The 25,085-nt window shown below is 42.7% G+C and overlaps 2 protein-coding genes across 4 annotated transcripts in view; one reads left to right on the forward strand and one right to left on the reverse strand.

Annotated features, from left to right (window-relative positions):
• The first annotated feature begins 1,121 nt into the window (after positions 1-1,121).
• LOC133396184 (lanosterol 14-alpha demethylase) lies at positions 1,122-9,108 on the forward strand. 3 transcript variants are annotated; one of them, XM_061665715.1, is made up of 10 exons: positions 1,122-1,410; positions 1,486-1,584; positions 2,959-3,135; positions 3,215-3,341; positions 3,782-3,956; positions 5,098-5,217; positions 5,297-5,492; positions 5,561-5,656; positions 6,362-6,530; positions 8,329-9,108. In XM_061665715.1, the coding sequence occupies exons 1-10, from the start codon at positions 1,246-1,248 to the stop codon at positions 8,505-8,507; spliced, it is 1,503 nt and encodes a 500-aa protein (XP_061521699.1). In that variant the 5' UTR covers positions 1,122-1,245; the 3' UTR covers positions 8,508-9,108. The 3 variants fall into 3 exon arrangements, with proteins under 3 accessions (XP_061521699.1, XP_061521700.1, XP_061521701.1); XM_061665716.1 differs by having other exon boundaries at positions 6,365-6,530; XM_061665717.1 differs by lacking the exon at positions 1,486-1,584.
• The window catches only part of akap9 (A kinase (PRKA) anchor protein 9), a 56,091-nt gene continuing 39,790 nt past the window's right edge, over positions 8,785-25,085 (reverse strand). The window contains 25 exon segments of the mRNA XM_061665718.1: positions 8,785-9,501; positions 9,579-9,709; positions 9,784-9,907; positions 10,441-10,520; positions 10,607-10,842; positions 11,394-11,600; positions 11,880-12,059; positions 12,257-12,727; positions 13,625-13,921; positions 13,982-14,132; positions 15,032-15,215; positions 15,296-15,401; positions 15,561-15,731; positions 16,090-16,269; positions 16,606-16,733; positions 16,807-16,864; positions 17,569-19,158; positions 19,320-19,364; positions 19,447-19,581; positions 19,664-19,708; positions 19,779-19,901; positions 20,073-20,894; positions 22,086-22,172; positions 23,682-23,834; positions 23,914-24,018. Of these exon segments, the coding sequence (XP_061521702.1) occupies positions 9,455-9,501; positions 9,579-9,709; positions 9,784-9,907; positions 10,441-10,520; positions 10,607-10,842; positions 11,394-11,600; positions 11,880-12,059; positions 12,257-12,727; positions 13,625-13,921; positions 13,982-14,132; positions 15,032-15,215; positions 15,296-15,401; positions 15,561-15,731; positions 16,090-16,269; positions 16,606-16,733; positions 16,807-16,864; positions 17,569-19,158; positions 19,320-19,364; positions 19,447-19,581; positions 19,664-19,708; positions 19,779-19,901; positions 20,073-20,894; positions 22,086-22,172; positions 23,682-23,834; positions 23,914-24,018 (5,856 nt within the window). The 3' untranslated portion in view covers positions 8,785-9,454.

The raw sequence follows: 25,085 nt of genomic DNA on the forward strand, positions 1-25,085 counted from the left end.
CAAACTACCGCTTGGTAGTTTTTTTGCCAGACAAATTTAGAGTTACACTGCTCGAGTAAAGGGGGAAGAAGAGCGATAGTCGCAGACTGTCAAACATCTATTAATCCATTCATTTTCCGTACCGCCTATCCTCACAGTACAAAATGACAAAACTTGAAAGTAGCTACAGTAGGCCAAAACCGACGTCCTCATACTTGCTGTGTTCCTGTCACTAGGCCATGCCCCTTAAAGGCACACCGACAACACTACAGTTGTTGTGACTTTGCTTGTCCCACTCCCAACGTTCAGTAAATACACTATATAAAACCAGTTTATTTCTTTCAATGTTACAATGTACAGTACAGTGCTATTTTTCTCCATTAAAAAAACAAAAAAATGGTTGTGTTGTGGGGGCTGGAAAGGATTAATGGCATTTTGATTCATTTCAATGGGGAATATTGATTTTATATTTGAGTAAATTGATGAGCTTGGTCAAGGAATTAATTAACTTGTTAGTTCAGGTCGATACTGTAGGCTATATACTTTGTGACATTTTTGTTATGTTTAATAAGTGCAGTTGCTAAATAAAATTTGGGAAGCAATGTTTTTTACGATATGTATTGTGATAACAGCTAATTTGCAGCAAAAAAAGTAGCTAGCTCTGGCCACAAAGCTAATACTAACTAACATACAGTATGTAAAATATTAAATATTAATTTATTAATAATAAAATAATGCGTAATTTCTTAAATAGTTACCTTTTTTGCGACGAAGCAGTCGTTTTCACGGTTTATTAAGGGATAAATGTGCTTTTCTGACGGATAAATGGCGCTAACAAGTGGCGTACATGAGCTAAACTTCACAGGTGCCGCAAGTTTGTGACTATTTTCCTTAAATATCTCCCAAAACTCTATTTTTCTTAATTAAGAAATATCAATATATGTCTTAAGAGACTGACTCGTGTGCATTGAATGAGTTTAAATAAAAAACTAATAGTTTTTTATATTTTATTCGGCCACACGGTGACATCATAACACCCGACATCGGTTCAGACGAAAGCAGCCAATTACAGAAGGAGTTGCATGACGGATGCGAAAGCAACAGCCAATCGGAAAATTCTGTCGGTCAGGCGGGGGCGGGACCGAAGTTGACTACAGGTTGAGATGGCGGGGACACAACACCGGCGGTTCAATGATTATGACTTGAGTTGTCCTAGATTATAATGAGCCGTCCGTAGACTTGAAGAAGCGAGCAGAAGTTTTAAACATGTCGATGCACTTGTATCAAATGAGCACCCAGCTGCTCGGGGACACTGTGGGCAAAATGAACGACAACCTAACCTCCTTGGTCCTGGCCGCGTCTGTCGTCACGCTCACTTTGGGCTATTTTTACAGCAAAATACAACACAGACTGACTTCTGACAAGAATGTGGTAAGTTGCCTTAAATTGAATGAAACTTGAAAGCTTGAATTCTAACACTTTTTTTCCTTCCCTTTCTAAATACAGAAATATCCACCTTGCATCCCTTCCAGTGTCCCCTTCCTTGGTCATGCTGTTGCATTTGGCAAAAGTCCCATTGACTTTTTAGAAAACGCTTATGAAAAAGTAAGTTAAATCTTACAGTTAATTTAAATATTTTTTTAAATATAATGTACACATTTAATACAACATAATTACATTTTAGTACATTAATTATACGATATTACGATCCACAGCAGGGGCGGGTATCCTTTCACCTATGGGCGACCATTTTAGCTTTTATGAAGTCCTGTCAAGGGCCACAAAATGTACAGTGATTCCCCACAATCCGGCATTAGTGATTTCTTCGAGAACCTATTTGCTGAAAACTCACCTATTCGCTGTTTCTGTCCTCAGGCCAAAGTCATGGATAGTATAAAAAATATTTCTTTGGCGCCATTTTGTGGCATCTGGTGAAAAGGAACTATTTTGAAGTAAAGGGAAGAGCATCATTTAGTCTGGGCATCAATTACGCATAATAGAGCTCTGTCCCTATTCCCTGCGAATAGTAGGGGTTCACTGTATTTACTTTTGTCTCCCCGTGGAACCTATCCCCAGCTATTATTTGAAAAACTTCTATTTGTTTCTTTTGTACTCTTTCTGAAATGCTCTAAAAGGCCACAAGATGGCGACAAACTCCTTACCAAATAGGAAAGTAGTAATTGCTGTCAGAGAAATATGTTAAAGTGATACATTGCAACTGAGTGATGAGCCTTTTTGTCGAGGAGGAGCTACATCTAGCCTGGGTTGTTAGTGTAACTTACAGTCTTTGCGGAATGTGCATGTGTATGCGCACTTCTGATGCATTTTTTTGAAAAACAAACCATGTGTAAGCCATTTAATCATTTTTAAGTGTAATTTAAGATGAGTTTGAACTTATATGAAAGTGATTTGGATGACTGTGTGCACAAGTGAGAAGATGTGTGCCAGCTTTGCCACAATATTGAAGGGTATGCATGACTTAAATAGTTGTCTCTTAACATTTTTGAAAAGAAAAAAAAAACATTTTTTGTGACTGCGAGTTCGGGAAAGTCGGGTTGCGTCACCGAGGACATCCAGCATAAAAATGGGCTGTGGACTAGCCAAAAGTCATAACAACAGTCTTTGTAAAGCCAGCAGAGCGAGCATCTACAGTTTGGATTGCTCCATTTTCCCCAAAAAATGACAAATGATGTAATAAGGTATAAAACAATTTACAAGAGTTGAAACCTAGAATGAAACTAAATTTACCCAAATTGTATGATTTAATCCAGAAATTAATTAAATGTCGTTCTGATGAGTTTCAAAAAACTTACAATTTGACATCATTGATATATTTTAAAAGGTGAAGTTGGAAATGACAAGATCAAAAAATCCCCAGCCTTGGGAAGTTTCTTTACATTTGCGTTAATAAGGAAGTGAGACAGACACAAATGGCCAGCATTTAGCGGGTTAAACATCTAAATTCCCGCCCCTCTGCAGTACGGACCGGTGTTCAGCTTCACCATGGTGGGAAAAACCTTCACGTACCTTCTGGGAAGCGACGCTGCCACGCTGCTCTTCAACAGCAAAAACGAGGACTTGAACGCAGAGGACGTCTACTCCCGACTTACCACGCCAGTCTTCGGCAAAGGAGTCGCCTACGATGTCCCCAACCCGGTGAGAGTCCGCCAAAACACACATTGTCGTTGCCAAAATGCAGAAGTTGGTCACACCATGGATGTTTGTGCGTGTGTAGATCTTCCTGGAACAAAAGAAGATGCTGAAGACAGGCCTGAATATGGCTCGCTTCAAGGAACACGTCAAGATCATCGAGGCGGAGACTATCGAGTATTTTCAGAGATGGGGAGACAGTGGCCAGAGAAGTAAGATCTAGACATTTATACACTTGTGTGCGCAATTTCTGTGTCTGTCGCAGGGCTCAACATATGTCAAAAATGGTATCTCGAGCAAGGTTATGACATCTTTCATCAAAAGGTTGGATGTAACTGCAGCCAATAAACTTTACCTTGTCCTAATACAAAAACAATCTTCATCAGTAAAAGGCACACATCACTAACACAGCTGAGCTGTGGTGTTTGGGGACAAAGAGGAAGTGCGGCCCATCCAGGTCTGTATTTTTATGGGAGGCAATAATTGAAAGGTAGCTTTGGTACATACCGCCACCTTGTGGAGTGGAGGAGAAATTAAATAGCGCAGGACTATTTCTGAATGTCTTAATTGTAAAATAACAATATTTTACATGAGCATATTGATACTGTATGTTGTTGTATGTCAGTTGTATTGAAGCTTTTTCTACTTTTAGACCTGTTCGAGGCGCTGTGCGAGCTCATCATCCTGACGGCCAGCAACTGCCTGCACGGCAAGGAGATTCGGGGCCTGCTGGATGAGCACGTAGCTCAGCTCTATGCCGACCTGGATGGAGGTTTCAGCCACGCCGCCTGGCTGCTGCCCGGATGGCTGCCGCTACCCAGCTTCAGGTAGGACGATGACATGGTCACATCATCGTCATGGGGAGCCATGGGTTGGGGAACCTTTTTCCTATTAGGGGCGAGATAATAATACAGTGTTCTCTCGCATGCTGTTTTTGCGTCTTGCTACTCACGGATTTACCTATTCGCAAATTTCTTTGGGGACCATATCTGCCGTTATTTGCTAAAAAAAAAAAAAAAAAAACTCACGTATTGACCTCTTTTAACTCATTCACTGCCAGCCTTCCCAGTTAACATGGATATTTGACTTCTAAAACCGTCAATGGCAGTGAATGTGTTAAACACCCTAAGATGCCACAAATGGCACCAAAACCTGGCCTCAAAGCCGATGTAATACATTTGTACCTCAACTTACAAGTGTCCAGATTTACGAGTCTTGCGAGATGCGAGTCGTCACTCAGCCGACTTTTTTGTCTTGATTTGTGAGCAAAGATTTTAGTTACAAGCACTAAATGGTGACAACAAGTAGCAGATAGTGAAGAATTCTTTTTTTTTTTTTAAAAGCAAATGCTTGCTTCAAGCTGTTTATTGCCATTCCCAGTTGAAGTTGAAACATAAAAAAAATAGACTTGTGTTTTTAACCAAACCACATAAGTTACAAAAGTCCTTTGCTTAATACTAACACATAATGCAAACTGCCATACACTTCCCGACAAAAGTGGCATCAATGTTTCGGTAGTTAAAAACCCTTTAAGCAAATGATATTTGAACACCGACGGTGCAGCAACACATGTGGACAGAAAATATAACAATATTCACAGACATATATTCTTTATCGTCTGCGAAAAATGACTAATATTACTGCATCTTACTGAGCAGTTGTGACTTCTTGCATATCTACGTATGCATGTATTTTACTGCAGCCCTGGTGGCCAAGGTGTACAAACCAGAAGGAGCTGCACAATTAATTCATGAAATCATGATGCTCAAACTGTTTAATTCTCTACATTATATTTAAATATGTTATCAGTGTATGCTTTTATAAAGTACAATACTGTACAGTATTTTTTAAACACATTACAAAAAACTTTATTGATGTTTTTTGTGGGGCTGGAACGGATGCATGGTATTTATTTATTTCAATGAGGAAAGATGATTTGAGATAATAATAGTGTTTTGTCGTCATTAGGAAGCGGGACAAAGCTCACCGGGAAATCAAGAACATCTTCTACAAGGTGATCCAGAAGCGAAGAAGCTCCGGGGAGAAAATTGACGACATCCTGCAGACGCTTGTGGACGCCACCTACAAGTAGAAAAATCTTAATTCCCATTCAAAGCTAGTCGAGTTGAAAATGTGATTCGTGTTTTGCTTTTTCCCCGCTTGTCAGGGACGGACGGACGCTGTCGGACGACGAAATCGCCGGAATGCTGATCGGCCTCCTGCTGGCCGGTCAGCACACGTCGTCCACCACCAGTGCCTGGTTGGGCTTCTTCCTAGCCCGGGACAAAGCCACGCAGGAGCGGTGCTACGCCGAGCAGAAGGCTGTGTGCGGCGACCACCTGCCCCCCCTGCAACTAGATCAGGTACGACCGCCTTAACTAATATGAATTGATTCATAAGTAATACATGTTCTTAATGATGTTGTCTTAAGCTGAAGGACCTCAGCCTGTTGGAGCGTTGTTTGAAGGAGACACTGAGGCTGCGCCCACCCATCATGACCATGATGAGGATGGCTCGCTCTACTCAGGTAATGAATAACATCATTTTTTCCGACTCCTTTGTTAACCAAAACAGTAACACACACTGAGGCATGTGTGCAATGTGGCGACTTGTCATAAACAAATTCCTTTCACGGTATTAAAGTTGAAGTTATGCTATATTAGTGACAAAGTATACAGCAACAAGTTGCCTTCATTGTATTATAGATGATCTCACATAATATAAGTGATGGTCAGTGTTCCGGTAGACTCTGACTCTATGTTGTGTTGATAACCAAAGCAGCAGCACCTACTAAGGAACGTAAATGGTAAAAGTGTGTAAACAAATTCCCTACGCAGTAGTCAAATTGATCCTGGGTTAGATGGTTGGCGCTTACCGCTCTGGTAAAATATGACTCGCCGTCGCTCCTCAATGTTGTTGCCAACCAAAACAGCAGCACCTACGAAGCAATTTTACAGTGAAAGTGTGCCGTCTTGTTGAAAACAAGTTCTCAGCTCAACATGATGTTAGGGACAATTGGCGTTCCAATCAACTCTCTCGCGTAATCGAGCCACAATGTTGTGTTGCTAACCAACACCATAAAAGTACAGTACTGAATTGTTGTAAATTAGTTCCTGGTGCAGTATTAAAGGTGATGTTACGTTCTGTGGAGACTACTAATGTTTCAGTACTCTCTGACATGTGATCCTGGTCTGCATTTGAATAACTCACATCCCTTCCAACCGTTTCACAGAAGACGTCGGGCTTCACCATCCCAGCAGGCCACCAAGTGTGCGTCTCCCCGACCGTCAACCACCGACTGCAGGACACGTGGCGGGAGAGGACGCGGTTCGACCCGGAGCGCTACCTCCATGACAACCCCGCTGCCGGCGAGAAGTTCGCTTACGTGCCCTTTGGAGCAGGTACGCACTCCTTCCAAGCCAAAACGCTCCAGCTCCGTATTTGTATTGTTACACTATATAGGTCATTCTACCAACATTTTTGAAAAACGGACCCACCCATCCATCCATCCATCCATTTTCTACCGCTTATCCGAGGTCGGCTCGCGGGGGCAGTAGCTTTAGCAGGGACGCCCAGACTCTCCCCAGCCACTTCATCCAGCTCTTCCGGGGGGATCCTGAGGCGTTCCCAGGCCAGCCGAAGGATGTAGTCTCCCCAGCGTGTCCTGGGTCGTCCCCGGGGTCTCCTCGCGGTTGGACGTGCCCGGAATACCTCAGCAGGGTGGTGTCCGGGACGCATCCGAATCAGATGCCCCAGCCACCTCATCTGGCTCCTCTCGATGTGAAGAAGCAGCGGCTCTACTCTGAGATCCTCCCGGATGACCGAGCTTCTCACCCTATCTCTAAGGGAGAGCCCGGACACCCTGGGGAGTAAACTAATTTCGGCCGCTCGTATCCGGGATCTTGTTCTTTCGGTCACGACCCACAGCTCGTGACCATCGCTGTGGGTAGGAACGTAGATCAACCGGTAAATCGAGAGCTTCACCTTTCGGCTTAGCTCCTTCTTTACCACAACGGAGCGATACAAAGTCCGCATCACTGCAGACGCTGCACCGATCCGCCTGTCGATCTCCATTCTTCCCTCACTCGTGAACAAGACCACAAGATACTTGAACTCCTCCACCTGGGGCAGGATCTCATCCCCGACCTGGAGAGGGCACCCCACGCCAGATTTGGAGGTGCTGATTCTCACCCCAGCCGCTTCACACTCAGCTGCGAACTGCCGGATGGTGGACCAGAATTTCCTCGAAGCGGTCCGGAAGTCTTTCTCCATGGCCTCACCGAACTCCTCCCATACCCGAGTTTTTGTACCAATTGTATACTTTTTATGAGATTATTAGTTGTCATATCATATATTTTGCTCTGTTTGGTGCAACTCTATTACAGATACTCAGCCTCCTAAAAAGTATATATCACTGAATGAATCCTTTACAATTAAATACAGAAAGTAACATTTTATTTGAATACTAATTTAATTTTAGTATTACTCTAATTACAGTAACATGGTTGAAAATCAATGCTTATGTTAGGTTTTGCTCAAGAGTACAGTGTCAGCAGCTATGCTAATTGGTCAAGAACCAACTTAGCGCTATAATTTAAAGAGCAATTTAATGTCTTTCTGATAATGAGTAACAGGGTAGAAAAACTAATGCTAATTTTAGCATAGCGTAGATGTGTTTTGCTGCTATGCTAACTTGTCAGCAACAAACTTAGCTATATAAGAAAAAAGAAACACTATTCTTTTTCTTTGATTTCTTTTTCTAATAGTATGAGTAACAGTGTTGTATGGGTTTGAGTGACATACGCCATTAAGACTGAAAATAGTGAAAAAATAGAAGCGAGGGCTAACCTTAGGTCTTGCCATTGTCAGAGCCATTAGCTTGATGTCATGCAGCTCACTCTCTTCCTCTAGATGGCTTAAAAGGTTTTAGTAACGGTTGCGTGTGTGTTGAGAGACATTTTCAAAGCATAATTGCGACTAAACTATGGCTGTGGTAAAATAAATTGTACAATTACAGGGAAGACACCAACAAAATAACATGGTTGGTCAAGAGGGGGAAAAAAAAGCACATTTTTAAATATGAAGCACTTTTACTACATCTAGTCTCAGGAAATAATTTTTGGAATTTTCATGGAGGGGACAAAGAATTCCAATTCTGGAATGACCAATGTTTTTTTTGTTGTTGTCATTTTGAATCAGGCCGGCATCGATGCATCGGTGAGAACTTTGCCTACGTGCAGATCAAAACCATCTGGTCCACGTTGCTGCGCATGTACGACTTCGACCTGGTGGACGGCTACTTCCCCACCATTAACTACACCACCATGATACACACCCCACACAACCCCGTCATCGCATACAGGAGGAGGAAACACTGAAGACAGGGATGTGAACATCAGTTTCACGTAAAAAAAACAGAGCACTAATTCAGCATCAGTGTGCTGGGGATGAGGCTGATTAAGGCCTTACGATCATGCTGCATTCAATAACCCCGGGAGATTTCAGACTCCAACAAGGACAAGTGCAACTGAATGGTTATGCTGTGAAGTCAGGAATACTATACTTTTCATGTTCAACTTCAAAGTCGCATTTTCCCAGTTTTATTGAACTCAACATAAAAAACAGGAAGTCCACATTTATGAAAGAACGTAGTGGTGTAGAATTTATATTAAAATTAAAAAGCTGCAGTCAAGAAAATGGAAAATTTGAAATGAGCTATGAGTTTCAAACCTTTTTTTACTTGTTGCACAATTTCCTAGTGTTCTTGAATGAAGCATGAAAACCAGGCTATAGCTGTATATTAGGTTGTGTAGGTTTATAAGACTGAAATGAATATGCTGCATTAGATGAAACTGGGAAATTTCAAAACTGTCTACTACTTATTTCTGTAAATTGTAATAAAAATTACATTTGTGAGTGCGAACAATGCACATTATATAGTTTTACTTATATTCTAGTCAACACCAAATAAAAACCACGTTCAACTCTTCTCCTTTATTTCAGTTTTTGACAAAATAGCCAAAAAAGCTTCTATAAAAATACGCTCTCTACAAATGTCTTCGGGTCTTGAAACAAAACAAGTAGAAGAATCCAGTTAAGCCCCTTGCTTGCCAACCAACAGCCAGACAAACATAAATTAATCTCAAAAAGCCTTTTAAATTATCCATGAACAAAATGTACACCATTTGTTGTTTAATTAAATTACATGTCCTCCAAGTGGAGACAAGAGACGCACATGTGTCACACACCAAAGAAAAAGTGTTTTTTGGTCCATGTAGAACGAGAACAGTTTGCATCAAAAAAGGCAACTTGTCGATTCGTCTTCTTATCTTCTCAAGCCGAAGTGCAGAGGAGCGAGCGAAGACGAAGTACCTGCAGAAGACATTTTGTATTTAACACACAGGAGAGATTCCAACGCAAAAAGTGGCGAGTAAATGAGTGGCGAGAACCTGATGTGACGCTCCCCAGCCTCCTCTGCAGGGCCTCCAGTCTGGAGATGTAGTCGGTGAGGGCCCGGTCGGGGTCGTAGCTCTGCAGGTGGGCGCACGTGAGCAGCCCGGGGTCTCCGGCTGCGTGAAACCTGGGACGTAAGAAATGCACCGTTAAAAATTGGCATTGTTCGGCCTCGCCTAAGGCTTCTGAGTCTCGTCCTACCTGTGCTGTGCGGAGGAGATGGGCGATCTGGGGGATTCCCGCCCACTGCGTCCCCTGGTCGAGCCGCTGCCTCGGTCCCGGTACACGTCCACACCCAGGTGGAGGTAATCTCTACCACCAGTGCCTGAAAAACAAGGAAAATGTTGTTTTTGTGTATTTTAATGGCTTATATTATCAAACAAAAGTGAGTACACCCTTAGGTGAAAAACGTCCAAATTGGACCCATTTTGCCTCCCGAGTAACATGATACAGTGTGACAAGGTCTCGTATGAATGGGGAGTAGGTGTGTGGAAGTTCAATACAGCACTTCTTGTTCAAAGAAGACTGCCAACACCCTGAAACTGAGCAAATTTCAGGCCACCTCTGACATCATCCATCCATCCATTTTCTGATCCCTCGTTAGGGTTGTGAGTGAGCCTGAACCTTATTCAACACATTGTAAACATATTTCAACAAAACATTGTTTAACAGAAAAATCTGAATCGTGTTATAGCTATTTAATTTAATATCAAAGAAGGTTCCTGCATTTTAGCCCATTTTAAGCAACAATAAAATGCTTGTAAAGACAGAAAATGTGTTTGCTTGAACTAGTGATCAGAACAGGAGTACCTTCTGCCTCAATTTGAGCCAATCAAACCCCTGATGGATTTTATTTACCCATCTGCGTGCTTTCGCTTTTCTGGGAGCTGTTGCTCAAGCCTGTCGTTTTGTGCCAGCGCTTGACCAGGAAACGCATTCTGAAACAAACCCCCCCCCCCCCACAAAAAACAAGGTCAGTGAAAATGAAAACACATTAGCTTTTTGATTTTTCTTGCCACCTTACCTGGAGAGGGCAATGGAGACGCGCACGGCCGAGCGGAAGCGCGTGAGCCCCCGCCCGCGCTGCCCCCGCAGGCCGCCGCCCAGCCCCTCCAAGGGCCGACTGCCCATCCTGACAAGCAGGGTTAGCGTGGCTTCCTCGCACTCCTGGAAGCCGCCAAGTAGCAGCAGCAGGTACTTCTTCTGGTAAATCAGAGCCTTGCGGAAGCTCTCTGAGCGCAGGTACCTGCCGTACATCCTCTGTACAGGGGGAAACGCAAGGATGAAGAGATGCTGGTTCAACACTCACGCTTTTTTTTAACATCTAACAAGCTACTTACCCAACCCAGCAACCTAACCTACCGATTGTAGCCAACATACCTACACTTAAACACCTAACCTACATACCTAGAAACGTAACCAACCCACCGTACCTATCCACCGACTTACCTAACCTACCAACCCACCTAGCGACCAAGCAACTTCCCTACCTAACCAACCAACCTACCTATTACGCAACCTAACTACCAACAGATTTACCTAAGCTACCTAGTGACCGAGGGTCGCCCCAGTTTTTGTGGTGTAAACAGCCCTAACATGTAGTTTCATGAACCTACTTTCTTTACCTAACCTACCTTCCTACCCACCCTACTGTATCTAACCAACCTAACAACACATCCTAACACACCCTACCATACCTACAGTACATACCTAACCAACCTACATACCTACCTACCCACACAACCTACCAACTACCCCGGTAGTTGTGGTGTACAGAGTCAGAGTTCTAATCCACAATATTTCCTTCGCACCTTGAGCGCAGCGTTGTCTGCCTCAGGTCCGGTAATCTCCCTCAGCGTGTCAGTCCTGATCTCTCCTCTGAGCCGCGCCACCTGAGCGAGGGCCTGATGTAACGCTTTCTCCAAGCGGATCTTCTCCCGACTCAAGGCCTCCTTCTCCTGAGAGAGCATCAGCACGTCGGGCGCGTCCGGACTGGACACACCTCTCCTGCCGCTGGACTACAAAAGGTGGAAAGAATACAGTGAACTTCCACAATATGGCGGCTCACCTTTCATGTCCCCACTACATCACAGATTTTTAAGAGGCGGCAGTGAAGTCCCATTTCTTGACAGCGAGTGAATAGGAATGAGCGCTAAGGAACACTTAGTTGTGTTTTTACATGTGGATTTTCACCTATCACGAGTGGGTGTGGAACAGATCCCCCATGATAAACGGGGTTCACTGTATGGTAACTATGACACTATTTTCATATTTCATAACATTTTAATAGTACTCACAGTGTCACCCGCGTGCCGGTAGCAGCGAAGTTCTTCTTCCAGGCGCAGCGAGTGGTTCCTCAGGTCGTTCTTCTCCTCCGTCAGGCGGGCCACGAAACCCGTCAGCTCGGCATTCTGCCGGAGCAGACGCTCGGTCAGGGAAGAGCCCGATGAGGAGGCTGCCGCCAACAGGGCGGCACTCTAAGGAGGGTGGGAACCACGAGAGAAGCATGATGTTAGCAGGATGGAGCAATTTTTTTGTGAACAAAGGGACTTTCATAATGTGGTAGGCCTACCTGGTGTAAATATTTCGAGAACTACTGATGTAGAGTAGTAGTATATGTGTGTTACATTTTAGGGTTTAATAATATTAGGGGTTGATAGAAAGTATTGCTAACCTCAGGGATGGCGGGGAGAGCTGGAGATTGCTGCAGCATGTTGATGACATCATCAACACTGCACTGGAGGAGCGACATCTCCTCGCTGGTGATCTCCGTAGTTGTCTTGCTCACCATTCCACGAATATTGGAAGCAACGAGGTGCAGTTTACCCAAGATAGTGTCCGCGGTGCGCCAAAGCCCCTGGTGGTGGCGGGGCGCGGACGGCGTCCCCCGCCCAGCCTCGCCTTCTCGACCCAACCTCTCCTCCAATCGCTCTTTGTCCTCCTCCAGGGTCTTCCGCCTCGCCTCCTCGCTTTCCAGCTGCCCCCGCGTCTCCAACAGCTGCGCTTCCAGGCTCTCCAGCTGGGCCCGCGCCTCCAGCAGAGCCTCGAGATTCTGCCTGGACTTGAGGCCCGCCAGGGTAAGCTCCTCATCCTTTCTCAGCACCTCTAGCTTCTCAGCCTCCATTTGGCTGAGGAGATGCACCACCTAGAAAAACAACATATGATGTATTTACCATAACTGACATTGTTTTATTAGATTTTATTGTTTAGTGTGCGTATAAATAAAATGTACTAATACATTATAGTGTTCCCCCAGCATATTTACAATTTGCTAGTCACAAAATCACATAGGATTTTTTTACACACTTTTACACTGTTAAATTATTATGTTACATAAAACATTTCCTGTGCAGTGAATATTTTATGTCTTCAAAAGGTGAGTAGTTTTATTTTAATTTAATTAGACTGATTAATTTATTTTCATACCTGCACAGCAGTTAGGGATGTTAAATTCTAACCTAAAACATCAACTGTCCAGCTAGTAAATGACACGTCACCAAAGGATAAGTAATTTTACTTTAAATTAGTTTTATTAGCCAGTGTTTTAAATATTTTAGCTTTATAGACTTGTACAACAATTACGAATGTTTTAAGTGAACTTAAAACATCGCCTGGAGAGTTAATACATGGTCTTTAAAAGGTTAGAACATTACTTTAATCAGACTATCTTTAACTTTTACATTTGATGGCAGCTGGCTATTACTTAAAACATCCCCTGTACATTTCATATATTACATCTTCAACAGATGAGTACTTTTGCTAGTTTAGTTTTTTTGTTTTTATTTTAGTTTTAACCAACTATGATGAACTTATTTTTACACTTGTTAAAATAAAAAATAAAAAAATACCTGTGGAGTTAGGCAGTATCTTTAAAGGATGAGTATCTATCTATCCATCCATCCATTTTCTTTACCTTTATTTAAATGTGATTATACATTGGTTAACGTTTAGCTTTTGCATGTGGTAAAATGTGACCCTAAACATGTCCCGTACAGTTAATGAGGATGTTATGATGGCGATCACACAACAGCTTAACCCACACCTGTGCCTGTTTGTCATCCAGCTCCCGGTGCAGTCCTTCCACAAGGTTCTCCTCCTGGCTCGCCGGGCCTGAGCCGACCCGCAACGCCCTCTCCGTGCCCAGCGCTGAGCTCATCTCCCGGGCCTTGGCTCGCTCTGTCTCCAGCTGCACCTGGAGCTCCCGTAGGCGCCTGTGGAGGCTCAGCTTCTCCCTTTCGGCCTGCTGGCAGAGGCGGGAAGAGGCCTGGCGCTCCTGGTTCAAGGTGGACGTCAGCTGCTCCGCTTGACTCTTTTGCTCCTCCAAAGTCAGGTTCAAGTCCTTGGAAGCAAAGTCCAAGTTGGTTTGCGTTTTGTCGCTTTTGGGCTGAAGCGGTCTTACGTCCAGTTGTTCTCGAGCACTCTCCTCGGTCCTCCCTGCGCGACACCTCTCCTTCTCCAATGTCCACTGAAGTTCGCGGCCTCTGCGGCTCTCCTCCAACAGCTGCACATTCAGCACGTCCACTTCCGAGGCCTTCTGCGATACCTCGGCCCTGCACGCAATGATAACATCTTTAGCAACCATAGACATCGTACACTAACACGAGTCATAAAAAGTTAGGGATGTTGGGCTTCCAGGTGAAATTTCAGGATGTACCAAATATGCACAATGACCTTTACAGGTGAACTTAATATGACCTCTAAACTTTAAAATGCACATGCCCAACTGTACAATATTTCAATTTCTTTTGCACAGCTTGCTGTTCTCTAACAAGGAGCTGAAAAGGAAAAATCACAACAGCTATAATAGCCATGAATATTTCCAAGAACGTACACATTTATGCCTTTCAGTGGTTCTTCCAGTCTCTCTATATTCGTTTTTTTGGCCTAGTTTTTGATGTGTTGTTTTAAGAAGAACTGCTAAGTCAAAATTTTCAGTTCTATTTCCAGATAAGCTTATTTAAATTTAGTAATATACTGCTCAATTCATTATTTTTCTCCTGTTTTTGCAGCGTTTTAAACGTCTTTCCAAGTCAACATTTCTTGTGCTAGATAATTTTGCTTAAATAATATAGTCCTTATTTCATTACTTTTTGTGTGTGCGTTGTTTTAAGAAACTTGGCAGTCAAAATTTACTGTTCTATTGGCAGAATTGGCAGACAGATTTTGCTTGAATTAAGTAATATATTCCTCATTTAGTTATTATTTTTCTTGTTTTTTTAGCCCAGTTTTTTCCAATGAAGAAATATTTGTGTGTGCGTGAATGGGAGGCATCAACTTTATGCCCTTAGTAGAAATTCACTGGATGAAGTTTAGTCCATTTACTTGCATTTGTTTAAGGGGGACATCTGCCACATCCAATATAGCGCCAAAGGCAGTTTTTATTGTATAACTTGTCTATGTTTAGCAACACTTAAGCAAATGATTTGCATCAAACAGTGTCCAATCTAACCTGAGAGCGTCCAGTTCTTTGAGGTGCTTGTGCTGCGATATGAGCGTGGTCTCCAGCTCTAGTTTGGTCTGGGACAATTCTACTTTGAGCTCTTCCAGCAGCAGCCCGTTGGCCTGGGGGGCTCCGTCGGTGTCACCTCCCCCGAGCTGTTCCGTCATACTCAATATGGCGGCGGGTCGTGCACCTAAAAGAGGAAGTCAAACGGCGTTTTATTTTTTGTGTCTATCTATTTATATGCCGTGAGCTTGTTTTGAGCCGCCTCACCTTGATGGAGGCCCTCCAGCTGACCTCGGAGTTGATGGATCTCCGAGATGAGGCTGGACCGGTCTGCGGCATTAAGGGAACCCATCGCCTCTCTGTGTTGAGCATCCTGTGCACGGGCCGTAATAACCAATATTAGATTGATTTATTTAATAATCTCGATATCATCAAACTAAAACAAATTTTGAAAAAAATGAAATGATGAATGTTATAATTATTTCAATGAAGTAATAATAATTGTAATAATTTATTTTAAATTATTTTAAACCTGCTCAGCCAGCCTTCGCTCCAGCTGATTGAAGTGAATGACGGCGTCACTGGTGTCCACCAGCTCCAAGTGGCTGTAGAGGACGCTCTTGAGCACGCTGCGCTCCCTCACAAACACCTGGCGCATCGCTTCCAAGAGCTCTGCACGCCAGTCTGCAGAGTCTCCTGACACCTAGCAGCACAAAAAATGTAAGAGTCATCCATGCTAATTTCCGTAGGCCCATCCATGATGTTTTGCGTTTTATATTAAGCTGGTGGACTTTTGGTAGACAAAATTATATGGTTTGGATGAAAATGTTGGTCTTTAAATACAATATAAATGTTCAATCGTCTTCTTTTTGTGTCAGTTTGACAGTAAAAGCACGCTTTGCCTCTTATTTCGAGAAGAAAGCGAGGAAAGGCACTAGGAAATACTAAAAAAATAGTGTGTTTTAGTATGTTTAAGAATGTTTTAATCATTTCAAATGTGTTGAAAGCATGTGGGGGCGGTAAAACTATTTTTTTTTTTTTTAAAACCACAAAAAAAAAACCTGTGTGGTCTGCATATGAGTGATGAGGCCTTTGAGGGACTCCACAGTAGCCAGCAGGGAGTCTCTCTCCTTCAGCCAGACTTGCAGGTTCAAATGGCAGCCGGGATCATTTTCGGAAACAGGAAGCTCCGACAGTGAGAGGACGTGCATGCCCTCCTGGTGCACCTCACGCAGCAACGACTACATGGAGACACAACAACGTGGCATTAGACTCCTCCGATACGCCACTTTTTGAAACTTAAACCTCTGCGCTTGAATCGTTAGGGTTTCAAGTTTGCGTTTCCAGCATAAATTCAAGTTTCAAATTAGGATTTCAAGCCGGTCCTAGGGTCTCAAACCAGGGTTAGTGTTCCAAATTTGTGTTGGGAGTCAAAGGTTACTTTTTCAAACTTAGGGTTGCAAACCTGAGGAACAGTTACAAACAAAGCTAAGGTTTCCATATTAGGTCTTGAACCCAGGTTTAGGGAGAGAATTAGGGTTTCAAACCAGGGTTATGCTTTTCTCAAGTTATTTGACCTTGATCCTATCAGGTAATACTGGATCGTCGGGCTCTCTTCTGGCACCTTCAGGTGTCACTCGGAACTCCTGCTGAAGTCCAGCAGGCAGATCATATCCGGTTCTCTGGCTGTAGTCCGAGCTGCTGTCTGCAACAAGGAACAAAACTCACATTGGAAATGAGGATCATAAACGATCGTTTGGGATCATTGTTGACCTTACCACTCGTGTAGCCATCTTTGAACTGTGACGGGGGCCGATCTTTTCTCGAAAAGGGCACCTAAAAACAGTAATGTCATAAGAATATAATTCATTCATAATTATACAAGAGTAAATGACCGCATTTCCTTGAGGAGTGGCTAATTAGTTGAATTTGTAAAACTCACTGGATAATTAGGAGTGTGACTGTTCATGCCTCACTTCAAGATGACGACAAATTTTTGCTACTCAGGAAAAAAAAAAAACTTATTTACCTTAAGTTTGACAATTCATTTCTGGTAAATTAACACAATACACCGGCAAAATTATATATAATTGAAATACAACATACTATAAAAATTTTATATTATTGTATATTTAATTATAATATATATTACATTGTATTTTTTTAATTAATTAACTTAAGTTCCCTGTACGCGCATGTGTGAAAGGCTTTTGACTTAATTACACTGTATAAAACCAGTTTATTTCTTTACATTGTCTTTTATTAGGTTTTATTAGGTTTTTATATTTTACAATGCAGTGCTATTTTTCTTCATTAAAAACTTAACAGAAATACTTTTTGGGGGGGGGCTGAAACGGATTAATGGCATTTCAATTCATTTCAAAAGAGAAAATTAATTTGATATGAGTAAATTGATTTCCGAGCTTGGGCACGGAACAAATTCAACTTGTAAGTCAATGTAGCACTGTACTTAAATAAAATAAAATTTAAAAAGCTTCCACTCAATTAAACACGTCAAATAAATGCCTGGTTGTGCTCACCTCTGTGGCGCGCAGTTGGTCAATGACGGCCTTGAGCGCCTTGCACTCGTCCTCCAGGTTGTGCACATCGCGGCGCAGCGCGTCGCTCTCCGAGATATGCCGCGCCTCCATGTCCAGGATCTCGGCCGCGTGCAGCTCCTGCATCTGGACCACCTTCTCCCGGAACTCCCCCATCACCTCCTCCAGCTCTTTGTTGGCGGCCTTCTGCGTGGAGGCGTCTGATGCGGCCGGCTCGGTACTCCTGGATGGCGCAGCGCTCTTCCTGGAAAGGGAGGTCTTCTCTTTGCTGCCTTTGGCGAGGGGCTGCTTGCTGCTCGCTTTCCTCTTGGGTTGGAAGGTGGACGAGGAAAGCTGAGGGGACGGAGCGGGAGAAGGGGACGTGGAGGCCGAGTCGGCCGCCTTCATCAGGGCAGCTCGTGCTTCCCGTAGCTCGTCTTGAAGCTTTGAAATGGAGACCATGTGGAACTGGATGTCCTCCTGGAGCTTCTCATTGTGGGATTTGGAACTTCTCAGTTCTTCTTTGGTGGTTTCGGCAATCTTCTTCACTTCCTGCAGCTCCTCTTTCATCTTCAAAATGGAGAGCTCACGAAGCTGGATCTCTTCATTGTGGGATTTGGAACTTCTCAGTTCTTGGGTGGAGTTTACAATCTTCTGGACCTCTTGGAGTTCCTCTTTGAGCTTCAAAATGGTGACTTCACGGAGCTGAATCTCCTCCTGGAGCTTCTCATTGTGGGATTTGTAACTGTTGAGTTCTTCTGTGGTGGTGTCCATGCTTTTTTGAACCTCTTGAAGCGCCTTTTCAAGTCGACTAAGAGAAATTTCACGTACTTGAATGTCCTCCTGAAGCTTCTCATTGTGGGATTTGTAACCATTAAGTTCCTCTGTGACGGAGTCCATGTTCTTTTGGACTTCTTGGAGCTCCTCTTTGAGTTTAGAAATAGAGACCTCGCGCCCTTCAATGTCCTCCTGAAGCTTCTCGTTGCGGGATTTGTAACGTGTTAGTTCTTGGGTGAACGCCACATTATTTTGGCCCTCGCGGAGCTCCTCTTTGAGTTTAGAAATAGAGAGCTCGCGTACTTGAACGTCCTCCTGAAGCTTCTCATTGTGGGATTTGTAACTGTTCAGTTCTTCTTTGGTGGTGTCCATGTTCTTTTGGACCTCCTGGAGTTCCTCTTCTAGTCGGCTAATAGACATTTCGTCCACTTGAATGTCCTCCTGGAGTTTCTCATTGTGGGCTTTGTAACTGTCGAGTTCTTTGGTGGTGCCCAGGTACTTTTGGACCTCCTGGAGCTCATCTTTTAGCCTCAAAATGGAAGCTTCGCGGAGCTGGATATCTTCCTGCAGCTTCTCATTGTGGGATTTGTAACTGTTGAGTTCTTCTTTTGTGGTATCCACGTTCGTTTGGGCATCCAGGAGCTCTTCTTTGAGTTTAGAAATAGAGACCTCACGCAGTTGAATGTCCTCCTGAAGCTTCTCATTGTGGGACTTGTAACTTTCTAATTCGTCTTTGGTGTAGCCCACGTGGCTTTGGACCTCATGGAGCTCCTTGAGAAGGTTTGTCCTGTCTGCTTTGTCCTCTTCGGCTTTCACCTGGACATGAAACGACACATTTGAATATAAATTTTCCTATCTTCTAGTAGGGCTAGGTAATGAATCGAATTTTGAGCGACTTCCGTAGTCGGCGAACAGAGTTGCTGACACAATGAAGGGTTTCGAGTGAACACTGTTAAAATTAAATCCTTTGTACTTACTTGTAAACGATCTCCCTTAAGTTGAGCAATGGTCAGTTCCCGCTCCTTTTGGGGAAGAAAAAAAAGAAATCATGTGAAATATTGTACACAAAAGTTACATCTTTGATAGTAACTGCTTGATCAATACCTGGAGCAGCTCCTGCAGCTTCTCCAAGTTCTCCTTGCAGCCATTAAGCTCCTCTTTGGCTAGTGCCGCCTCCATCTGGGTTTTGGTCAACTCTCCTCGCATTGCATGTGTCTCCTCATCTCCTCCAGAAGATACCTGAGGGGGGACACAGAATAATTAGCAGCCTGCTACCTTTACAACAATGGTATAAAAACATGACCAGAGAGATGAAGTATACCTTCTCAAGCTGCATCTTAAGTCTTTCTATTGTTTCGGTTTTGTCCTGAGAGACAGACAAAGAAAAGTATCAAAAGATGTCCTCATAAAAAGGTTTGGACCTCAAAACTGCTTACTTTGAGTTCTTCCTGGAGATGGCCGCATTGCTCTATGTGGTGGTCCAGCTGCTTTTTGGCGGCCAAGGCTTCATCTCGGGCCTGTTGAAGCTCCAACGCAGGTTCTTGGTCGCCGTCTGAGGCCTGGTTCAAAGAGTCAGAGGGTTTGTTCAACTTGCCATGAACTTAAGTCTAGGTTCTAAACCAGCAGTGGGCAAAGTATGGCCCTCTGCTCTTCTCTAACCCAGCCCTTTTAGCAATCCACTGAGCATTATAACAAAAAAAGGTTGATCACCCCATTCTAAACTCTTTTACCTTCAGAGCTGCCGACATTCTGGGAATCTTCCCGGTCATCATCTGTCTCAGCAGATCCAAGAGCGCTGCCACCCTCCTCTCGTACTGCACCATCTCCTCCTTCGAGTGGGAGAGGAGCTGCTTACGGAGTTTGTGGTTCTTCTCGATGCAACTTAAACTGGCCTCCAGTTCGCCAATCTTCTGGCTCAGGTGGCCCACCTTGTCACCCGAATGGTCTTTGGAGGCCTGGTGTTGAAGAGCATCCAGGGTGGCCTGGCTGACCAACGCCGCGGCCACCTTCTCTCTTAAATGCTCCTCCAGGGTGGACACTTTCCACTGGAGCTCATCGGCGTAATTTCGACAGCGGCTCAGCTCGGCGTCTTTCTCGCCTGCCGAGTCCTCCAGCTCCCGGATGCGTAGACTGAGTTCAGCTATGCTGGACGCGGCGCTCTTCTCCAGAGCTTGCATTTGTGCCTGCGCCACCACAAGGCCAGCAGTTTTCTGCCTCAGGGTCTCCACGAGGTCCTCAGAGTTCTCGCCGCGTTCCTTCAAACGCCGGTGCGTTTCTAGCAACTCGCCGTGCTCCACTTTGAGGGCGCGGAACTCTCCGGAGACCAGGTCCATCCTCTGCTTCATCTCGTCAAATTCGTACTCCTTAACCGCGCGAGGCTCACTGTCCTCCTTGCGTTCCATGTGGACCAGCTCCTGCTGGAGTTTCTCGATGACGGCGTTCAACTGCTCAACCTCCTCCTCGCTCTTCCGCTTGAGACGTTCCTGCTCACTGCGCAGGCACTCCACCTGCGACTCTAGGTCATTTATCAGCGCATCCCGCTCATCTATTCCCTGGAATGATGACCAAAAGCATTAACACATAACACCAAATAAATGCTCCCACCTCCTCTGGAATAAACCTTTGAGTCTCTGCTGTACAACAACGTATTTTAAACTCAATTTAGATTAGACCAGGGCAGGGCATAGTATGACCAGGGGGCCATATACCCTCTGAGTACTTACATTATAAGTCCTGTAACATTTGTTGCATTAATTTAGCCAGATTTTTCCTTAAATTAATTAATTATAACTAAAAGGTATTTATTCTTTTTTAAAAATCAATCTTATTAAATAATATGTCTTTTGGTTTATTTTGAATGTCAAAATAGTGTTAGTGAAATGAAAATGTTTACGTGTGCATTAACTTAGTGTACTTTATTAAATAATTGGTAAATTATTTATAATTAAAATCATAAATACTATTAAAATGATGATTTTATTATTAAAATATATAATTTTATATATCTTACATGTTTTAGCAATTTTGTCCCCCTAAAATTAGTTAATTAAAATGTATTTGTTCATTTACCTCATGAAAGAATTGGTGGATTTATTTATTGTAAAAAAAATAAAAAATTACAAAGACATTTTTAAAATTGAAAAAAAATGTTAATTACTATAATTAAAATGGAAAAACAGTGAGAAGAAAAATAATTGGGTTTTTTTTCAGTAAAATATGCGGAGTAGAATGTATTTTTTATGTACTTATAATTTATTTATCTCAATGAAAAATGTGTTAATTGATTTATTGTAAATAATAAAACAAAATAATATTAGTAAAATAAAAACTGTATCTACCATTGACTGATTATTTATTTTATTATATAATTGGTTAATTAACATTACATTTATAATAAACAATAAAATTAAAAAATTTGAATAATTTTATTGCTCAAATAAAATAATGCTCATATTTTACTTTTTACCTCATCTACGAATAACCTGTCCCATTTGCTTAAAACATCAAATGTGGCCCTTGAGCACATCCCTGGATGAGACTTTAGTCGAGATTTTTCACACAGAACGTCAAAAGTTTTAATGAGCCACCACAAAACGAGCACATGGATTTACTTACCAAGACAAACAACACCAAAATGGATGCCACCAAAAATGAAAACACCACACATGACGACCATGAAGCTATGCACACACTGAATAGATTGTTACATTTTATTCCGTGCGTGCATACACATGGCTTGTTACCTTGTTGCCAGACGTTTTCTCCATGTGCTGGAGCTTAGTGTTCTGTTCATTAAGAAGTGCTATTGCCCTGTCCTTCTCCTCCATCACCTTCAAGAGTCAAGAGATTATAATGTGATGGAATGGACATGCCACGACAAAAAAAAAAAAAAAAAAGTCCAGAGTCGGGCCGACGACTAAATGCTTTAGGTTAAAATGGCCCTGCGATGGATGAGATCTGGCAGACATGGGAACAGGTCAGTTTTCTAGTCTATTTAAGTGTTTCCCAACCTTGAGAGCCCACAAGATGGTGTAAAAGCCCTGGCTAAAAGGGACATAATAATTGATGTCAAAGAAGTATTGATACATCTCGACTGAAAGATAGATCCCTTTATGTCAGGGAGGAGCGAAGTTTAGCCTGGGTTGTTATCAGAAGTCACAGGGAGTCTTTGCCACATGTGCATATTCACGCATACTTCTGGTGAATTTTTTCCGTAACCAAATCATTTGTAAGCCGTTTATTTTTCAGAGTAAAAGTGTTGTCAGGCTCACTGCACAGTATACTTTCCAAATGATTATCTCTTCGCAATTTACTCACTAATTTTACTTACTGTATCTGCTCCTGGATAGTTGAACACAAAGCTATTATTCTATTGTGTGAATGGCAACATGTGGAAACACAGATTATTTGAAGCTTCTGATATCTAGCGGAGGAGCATTTAATTGTTCTACCTGTCATTATTTGTCGATGGCATAGATAGATGAACATCGATTGTACAGATTATATTACATTAGATACATAATTTGTAGTAATTAATGAGAATTATTGGATAATTTCCCACAGCACATTTTGGTTGGGAATCAGTAGTGTATCCAAAAGGTATTATGCAACCAACCATGTGTTATATAAAGAGGGAATTAGCTACATGCTAATCTAACATCCTCTGAAAATACTTAGGTAGTTTCTGATTTGCATTTTGCACGAGTACCACAGTCACGCAAATAGTGGCCAGCGGGACGTTTATTTCATTTTTTGTAAATGGGGAACTTTTTAAATCCTATGGCATTTAGAGGTACACACATTGGTTATGTTTATCTGGGGTTAGGATAATGAGGGGGTCCATGAACAATGTTCTACCATGTAAATGGTCCCAGAAACCCTAAAGTTTAAGAACCGATGGTTTACACGCTTCTGTAGGTGCTACAGTTTTGGTTAGCAACAGAGTTCAGATAGGCTCAGCAGTTAACGTGTTCATGTCCACCTGGATGGCGTCTGCGCATAATAGGGGATCATCTTAATGCTGCGCAGAGAACTGCGGAACAACTCCACATTTTGAAACATATGGGCTCAGTAGTCGACTGTAATGTGCTTGTTAGACATTTTCAAAAAATGACAATAGCAAAATAGATGAAAAATAAAAAGAAAAAATAAATCTGCATGTGACGATGAGCCTCTATGAAGTTCTAACCTTACCCTGTGTGAAAAAGACGGGGGTATTTAACAGACTATTTGGGGTATCGTGTATATTAGAGGGATGGCCACTATTTGATGAAATATGGTAGTTTGCAAAATGTAAAATAAACAAGAACACGTCATCTTTCTGGGTGTTCGCAGGTTACCTGGAGCATGCTCTCTCTGGTTTCCAGGAACTGCTGCTGGGTGCTGATCTCCTTGCGCTGGATCTCCAGCTGCATGTGAAGCTGCTGCACCTCCTCGCTCTTGTTCTCCAGCTCCTCCCGGAACTGCTCCAGCTGCTCCTCCAGGTGAGAGATCTGGAAGGAAAACACGCCAGACCTTAAGATGACAGATACCGATCTGATCCTGAGCGAGAAGAACAAAAGGGAACGCTACCTCCTTCTCTTTCCGCTCCAACGCTTCTCTTTCGGTCTGCAACTGAGCCTCCAGTGTGGAGTGTGTCGTCTCCGTGACGGATGCATGACACGTCTTTTGTTCGTCCTTTTACAAGTAACAAAATGCATACAAAACAAATCCACTGAAATAGATTTTCACTATTTTAATATTCATTAGATTGGCTGGCCACCAGTTCGGGGTGTACCCCGCCTCCTGCCCGATGATAGCTGGGATAGGCTCCAGTGCGCCCGCGACCCCTGTGAGGATAAGCGGCTCAGAGAATGGATGGATAATATTCATTAACCTGCAATTAAAATTTCCATCACCCATATTTTTGGAGTTTGTTTATTCTACAAGTGTCAGAGAGAGAGGATTGGCATGTCCACAACAACCACATTTTTCAGCGGGATTCTAACCTTCAAACCCAAGGCCAAGTTCATCCATTTTTTATAGCGCTTGTCCTCATCGGGGTCGCAAGTGAGCTAGAAACTATACCAGCTGGCTTTGAGAGATAAGGTACACCCTAAAATAAAACAAAATAATAAAGTGCATACCTATTTTAGATGTGGAGACTGGCGCACCAATATAACTAAATAACATAATAAATTAATGAACCGTCCCTATCTTAGCTTTGAGCCAATTAAAAGCTCTGATGCGATTCTGACATATATTCACATACATCTGACATCCTTGCATTCATAAAAGGATTTTTTTTTTTCCCCAACAAAAGACGAGAATATAGTGCTATTTTGTAAAGCATAAAGGTGTCTTTAAGAACAAAAGCGGTAACATTATGAGAATAAAGTTGCATTTTTGAAAATCACGTGAAAATATGACTCTCTTCCCTTGTTAAACTTTAATATCATAATATTACAACTTTATCAATATTATATTATTAAACCAAACTCAATTCAACTTTACATTTTTTTAAACTTTAAATTCAACTTTATTCTCACAACATCACAACTTTTATACAAATTCAGAACAATGAAGAGAATGTTCAAAAATAGCCTTTGAAAACATGCCTCTCATATTTTTAAATGCAACTACTCTTGTTCAAAGTGCATGAAGACTGCATGTACAAAAATGAATACTGTAATCCCCCTAGTTTTAGGACACCTGTGTTTTGAGGCTAGCTGTTTTCCTGTCGGAACCTCTTGAGGCCGGTGTAC

The sequence above is a fragment of the Phycodurus eques genome, chromosome 20 (assembly GCF_024500275.1).
Source record: "Phycodurus eques isolate BA_2022a chromosome 20, UOR_Pequ_1.1, whole genome shotgun sequence".
NCBI classification, from domain to species: domain Eukaryota; kingdom Metazoa; phylum Chordata; class Actinopteri; order Syngnathiformes; family Syngnathidae; genus Phycodurus; species Phycodurus eques.